The sequence below is a fragment of the Salvia splendens genome, chromosome 9, assembly GCF_004379255.2.
Source record: "Salvia splendens isolate huo1 chromosome 9, SspV2, whole genome shotgun sequence".
NCBI classification, from domain to species: Eukaryota; Viridiplantae; Streptophyta; class Magnoliopsida; order Lamiales; family Lamiaceae; genus Salvia; species Salvia splendens.
Genome location: NC_056040.1, coordinates 15,829 through 21,651, shown reverse-complemented (window position 1 = coordinate 21,651; position 5,823 = coordinate 15,829). Strand labels below are relative to the sequence as shown.

At 52.2% G+C, this 5,823-nt stretch overlaps 1 protein-coding gene across 1 annotated transcript; it reads right to left on the bottom strand.

The window, feature by feature from the left end:
- Nucleotides 1-622: 622 nt before the first annotated feature.
- Nucleotides 623-4,568, bottom strand: LOC121748024. The gene is made up of 5 exons (XM_042142235.1): nt 3,588-4,568; nt 3,218-3,446; nt 2,352-2,686; nt 2,092-2,144; nt 623-695 (listed from the first exon to the last, which is right to left on the bottom strand). Exons 1-5 carry the CDS (start codon nt 4,566-4,568, stop codon nt 623-625), a joined length of 1,671 nt encoding a protein of 556 aa, XP_041998169.1.
- Nucleotides 4,569-5,823: the final 1,255 nt, after the last annotated feature.

Here is a 5,823-nt window from a genome sequence, read left to right as displayed (position 1 = left end):
GCGACCTCCTAGGAAGTGAAAGCTCCCTGATATCAACTCCCAAGCCACTAGAGCAGCTTGGTTGGATGGTTTAGGGTTTTTTTTTTTTTTTTTTTTTTTTTTTTTCCTCAAACACCATTACGGCGGGGGGTTAGGCGGACCCCCAACCTGTCCATATCAAATCAAACGAAAAAGTGTCGTACATTGACCAAGCCCAAAAGTGACTTGGTCCACAAAAAGAGATACATATCAAAAAAAACCTATCTAAGCTACTAGGATATCCCCACAAGCCGGGTATTATCCATCTAGCAAACGAACTAATAAAGTACATAATAACTTGGGCGATGACCAAGGAGTGGTCAAGCCCAAAGGAAATACAAGAGATACATATCAAAATCCATAACAAAAATAAGAACTCATCCATCTCGATATCTGAATCTGAAGTTCGGATAGCCCAGCTGGTCCATCCTCACAAGCGACTTCAAGTACCGAGGCGCTGTATCTGAATCATAGTAAGTGATGGCAGGGGTCTGGACCCCCCTACCTGCAAGAAAATCTGCTGCTCGGTTACCCTCTCGGTGGATGTGAGAGAACCGAACCTGCATCTGTGAGAGCAAAATGCGAATGCGAGCCATGTGATGTCTCACGTCTGCCGCTCCCATGCGTCCCGAAGTGAACACTGCGACCACTGCTGCTGCATCCATCTCGACCCAAACCTGTGATGAGAACTCCATAGCCATCGTCAACCCATGAAGAAGAGCTAGAAGCTCCGCCTCGAAGGCCGACGCAGCTACAAGGGGCGTGCAAAAGGCCCTCAAAAGAGAACCGTCTGAGCCACGAACCACTCCCCCACCACCAGCCTGTCCCGTCGAGGTAGAGAAGGCCCCATCTGTGTTCAGCTTCACCCAAGGATCGTCGGGTGGATGCCAAAGCACACTCAAGGACCTCAGAACTCGCCGGCGAGGAGGAACTGAAGGCATGAAGTCGACAGTCGGGGTGCAACCGCGCCAATGAAGTGGGACTAGCACACCCGCCGCCACAAGAATCCGCAAATGCCGAATCACCTGCCAAATAACATGGGAAGAACGAAAAGAAACGCCGCGGTGCTTGCAGCTATTCCTCTCCGTCCAAATGAACCAATATACCAAGCAAGGAATGATAAAACTGATGTGCAAGGTGGGAGCCCTGTGAGAGGACCTCCACCAAAAACCTAATCTAAGTGCAATATCAGTGCACGTGTGAATGTGTGTGCTAATATAAGGGAACCAGCCATCGAAGTAGTCCCAAACAGATCTCGCCAACGGACTCGACACAAACAAATGCTGAAAAGACTCGACTGAAAAAGAAGAGACACAACACAGACACTTGGATGCGAGAGAGATACCGCGGGTCTGAACATAGCACTCAACAGGGACCCTCTGGAGGAGGAGGCGCCAGATGAAGATAGAAATGGTCGGGGTCAGCCCAGCATTCCAAACCATGCGAAGTCCGAAATGTCTAGAGGACCGTGTCCGGACGAGCTCCCAAGCTGAGGCCGTCGAGAACTCGCCATCGCCAGTGAGGCTCCATCGCATCACATCCCGCCTGCCCACCTCAATCGGAACAGCCCTGATAAGATCCAACACATGCAAAGGCACACCATACAAAGCCAAATAATCATGCAGTTTATCAACATGCCAAGTATGATCACGCCAAAACCTAGAGACCTCAGCGGCAGGAAGATCAGTCCCAGGCAGACAATAGGTCCTAAGGGGGAGATCCCCGACCCACACGTCATCCCAGAAACTAATCCGCCCTTCGCCGAGGGACCACCTAATGAGACCATGAACCTGACCCCTAATGTCCGTGAGACGATGCCATATAGGACTATCATGCACAGAGTAAGGAGAAATGAAGGCACGACCAGCATGGAAACAATACTTGCGCATGGTGAACTGCGCCCATAGTGAATCCTGTGCGAGAAATCTCCACCAGAGCTTGATGCTGAAAGCTTTGACGAGCTCACGAAAACGACGGATGCCAAGGCCTCCCTCATCCAACGGCAAGCAAATCTTCTTCTTCCAGCTAACCCAGTGAATCTTCCTCTGCTCCCCAACCGTGCCCCAAAAGAACCTGGCCAAGATCTGCTCTAAGTCCCTCATCCAGTACTCAAACGGCTTCAGAACCTGGAAGATGTGAAGAGGGATAGTGACAAGGGTGCTCTTGATCAGAGCAAGGCGACCTCCAAGAGAGAGATGTCTGTGGGACCAGCTGTGAATCCGGTCCACCATCTTCTGTCGGATATCTAAAAGGTAGTCGGCCTTCAGCCCCCCCTTATAGATAGGCACTCCCAGGTAAGTGAAAGGGAGGAATCCCTGCTGGAATCCACTCACCTCTGCCACCTCAGCCGCCCAAGAATCGAACTTCTGAAAGAGATAGAAGTGACTCTTTCCCTTGTTCACCATCTGGCCCGACACGGCAGAATAGTGGTCAAGACAGTGTACCAGCCTCTCCACGGACTGTCTGTGTGCCCTGACAAATATGACAATGTCGTCGGCATAAGACAGATGGGATATGGCCGGCGCGCGTCGAGCACATCTATACTCCATATCAGGATGTGTGGCCACAAGCCTGTCCAAGCTCCTCGACAGATAATCTGCAGCAAGCACGAACAAAGACGGTGATAACGGATCTCCCTGGTGAAGTCCCCTCGTAGAGTGGAAGAAACCTGCCGAAGCCCCGTTCACAAGCACAGAGAACCAGCACGAAGAGATACATCTCCTGACCATACTCACCCACCCCGGCGGGAATCCCATCCTCTCAAGCACCATGAGGAGGAAAGGCCACTGCACTCGATCATAGGCCTTCGCCATATCTAGCTTGAGGGCCAGATTAGGGGAGTTAGCCTTCTGAATGAGCGACCTGCTGATATCATGAATCAATTCCTGAGCCAGAAGCACATTATCACTAAGCAAGCGACCCTTGACAAAACCGCTCTGGTTCGGCGCCAATACTAGAGGAAGCAGTGGCGCCAAACGCGATGTCAAGATCTTGGTGATGATCTTGTTGGTCACATTGCAAAGGCTAATCGGCCTGTACTCCGCCCAGGTCGCCGGGCTTGCCTTCTTCGGCAAGAGTATGATGGTCGTGGCTGTGAAGCTGCGGGGCATAGGGGCCCCCAAGAAGAAGTCCTCCACTACTGCCACCACCTCTGCTCCAACAATGTCCCAACAGTGCTGGAAGAACAGGGACGAGAAACCATCCGGTCCAGAGGCGCTGTCTCCACTGATGCCAAAGACCGCCGCTCTCACCTCATCTGAGTCCGGGACTGCACAGAGGCCCTCGCGGTCCACTGAGTCTGGAAGGCTGCTCAAGAGATCAAGGTCCGGCTGCTCCAACTGCTCAACGTCTGTCGTGAGCAGCTGCTGAAAGAAACCTACCGCCGACTGTCTGATATCGTCCTCTGACGTGAGAGTCTGTCCTCCTGCCTGAATGGCGTGAATCCGTGACTTCACCCGCTTCTGTCGCACCCACCCATGGAAGAATTTGGAATTCCTTTCGCCTTCTGCCGCCCACCGAATGGCAGCCTTCTGCTTCCAGAAATCCTCCTCCATCCTAGTGCAGAGTACATAGAGAGCGGTGCATCGGCTGAGCTCACTCCTATGGGCTCCCGTGGGATCCCCGTCGTAAGCCGCCTGCGCAACGGTAACTGCCTCCTCTGCCTCCCTCAGCCTCTCGAAGATGTTCCCAAAGACCTCTCTGTTCCATCCTTTGAGAAAATTCTTCACTCTACTGAGTTTGAACTGAAGATTGAGCATGCCGAAGAAGCCCGTCTCCGCATCCCACACTCTGGCGATCTCATCCCTGAAAGTATGATGCCGTACCCACATGTTCTGAAACCTAAAGGATGGCCTCGGAATCTGGGTAGTGAGCTGGCATCGCACGAGCAAAGGGGCATGATCTGAAGAGATCCTAGGCAAGTGAGTCACCCTAGTAGCTGCAAAGACTGTCGTCCAATGCTCCCCTAGAAGGACTCTGTCCAACCTCTCCCAAAGCCCACTCCTCGTCCAAGTGAAAGGTGGGCCATCAAAGCCTGGGTCCAGGAGCTGGCAGTCTGCAACTGCGTCAGCAAAGTCCATCATCTCTCCGTGCCTATCTGTGGTACTACCCCGTCTCTCTTCCTCCAACAAGAAGATGTTGAAGTCGCCTCCAACAAGCCAGGGTGCCCCGTCAGTCGCTAAGGAGATGTCCCTGAGCTTATTCCACAAATCGTATCTCCCCTCCCTCGAGCACTTAGCGTACACTACGGAGAGAAAGATTGGAGTAGGGAATATAGCAGCAGTGACTCGGACATGAAGAACCTGCTCGGAGTCGTCGATCACATCGACCTGCCAATCCCTGTGAGAGAAGATCCAAATCTTGCCATTTGTGTTCGAGCACCTAAACTGCAACCCAAAGCGCCTACTAAAGAAAGAAGGCTGGGGTTCTGTCTGAGGCTCAAGCACTGCGGCAAACAACACACTATACATATCGATCATATTCTTGAAACTGCCTTGGGTAGTAGCGTTCGCTATCCCCTGGGCATTCCAGATCATGAAATGGCTAGACATTGGAAACTCAGCGAGCTCCCGAGGCCGACAGCCTCGCCCTCTTCTGTGAACCCTCTGTGGGAGGGGAAGTGGATCCTATGTACTGCAACACTGGCTCCGTGAAGTGAATCTTCCTGGGGAAGATGTCAGTCATCATCGAGTCCTGGGGCTCATCAACATCGGGCACGTCCTCATCTGAAGAGGGATCCTGTAGGGCCCCAAACATGTTGTTCTCATGCACCACCATGGCTAGTGGGCAGAACTCGAGGCCAAGTCGAAGTGTAGGTGAGAGTGATCTAGAGCCCCGCCCACTCTCTGACGAGGACTCAATCGCCTCCATCCCCTGCTCTCCCTCGCCGTCTGACACTGTCCTCATTGCAATAGAGGCTGCTCGTCTCTCCGCCCGACGCTTCTCTAGCCACCTTTGTTTACTAGCAGCGCTCTTCGTATTCTTCTTCTTCTTAGGAGCGACAAAACCGTCGTCCTCAGCAACCCGTGCACCCTCTGCGGCTACAGAAGAAGACTCAGGGTGTGAGACAGAGGCCATCTCTCTGACCGCCAGCTCCTGGGTGCGTCTGGCTTGACACGGAGGCTGGCTAACCTCTGGGGGAGGCCTCTCTGTAGCCTTTCCCGCGCCAGGCTGCTGCCGCTGGACCTGTTGCTGTTTACCAGCCACAGAGCTAGCGGCAAGGGGCTTCTCTGCACGACGCGACTCACTCTCTCTGTTGGGAGTCGGTCTGTTCTGGTTGGGCGGTCCGTGAGTGTAATCCCTCTTGGGAGGCATGGGGCGCTTCCCAGAAGCATAGCAGGTCATCGCCGAGTGGCCTACGTGCTTGCACTCGGAACAATATAAAGGGATCTTATCCCATTTCACCTTCAAAGTCACTTGTTTCCCTGCAATGTTAATATCTATCTCCTCTGGAATAGGCCTCGACAAATCAACCTCAACACAAATACGTGCAAAGGAAACGCGCGATCTAGAAATAGTGGCACGATCCACCTGTACGGGCTTACCTAACATCTCACCAAGAGCAATCAAAGAGGACTCCTCAAATAAGTGCACAAGCAAAGCAAGAATGTTACACCAAATAGCCACAATAGGGATCTCAAAAAACGGATCAAAATCAGGTGTCCATTTAAAAACACGCATGGGATGATGCTCAATATACCACACAGGAGAGTTGTTAGGACCATTTAACAATTTCACATAGTCACGCATATCAGACAATTGGATAAAAATATGTTTTGCGTTCAAGAAATTCCAAGACATTGCACC

What these genes read in the sequence shown, in the direction of transcription:
- LOC121748024 (XM_042142235.1), bottom strand. Translation starts at nt 4,568, where the DNA reads ATGTCTAGCCATTTCATGATCTGGAATGCCCAGGGGATAGCGAACGCT. An exon ending in GCCGATGCACCGCTCTCTAT is followed by an intron (nt 3,447 to 3,587) that starts GTACTCTGCACT and finishes CACGCCATTCAG; the next exon opens with GCAGGAGGACAGACTCTCAC. An exon ending in TTAGAGCAGATCTTGGCCAG is followed by an intron (nt 696 to 2,091) that starts GTTCTTTTGGGG and finishes TTCTCATCACAG; the next exon opens with GTTTGGGTCGAGATGGATGC.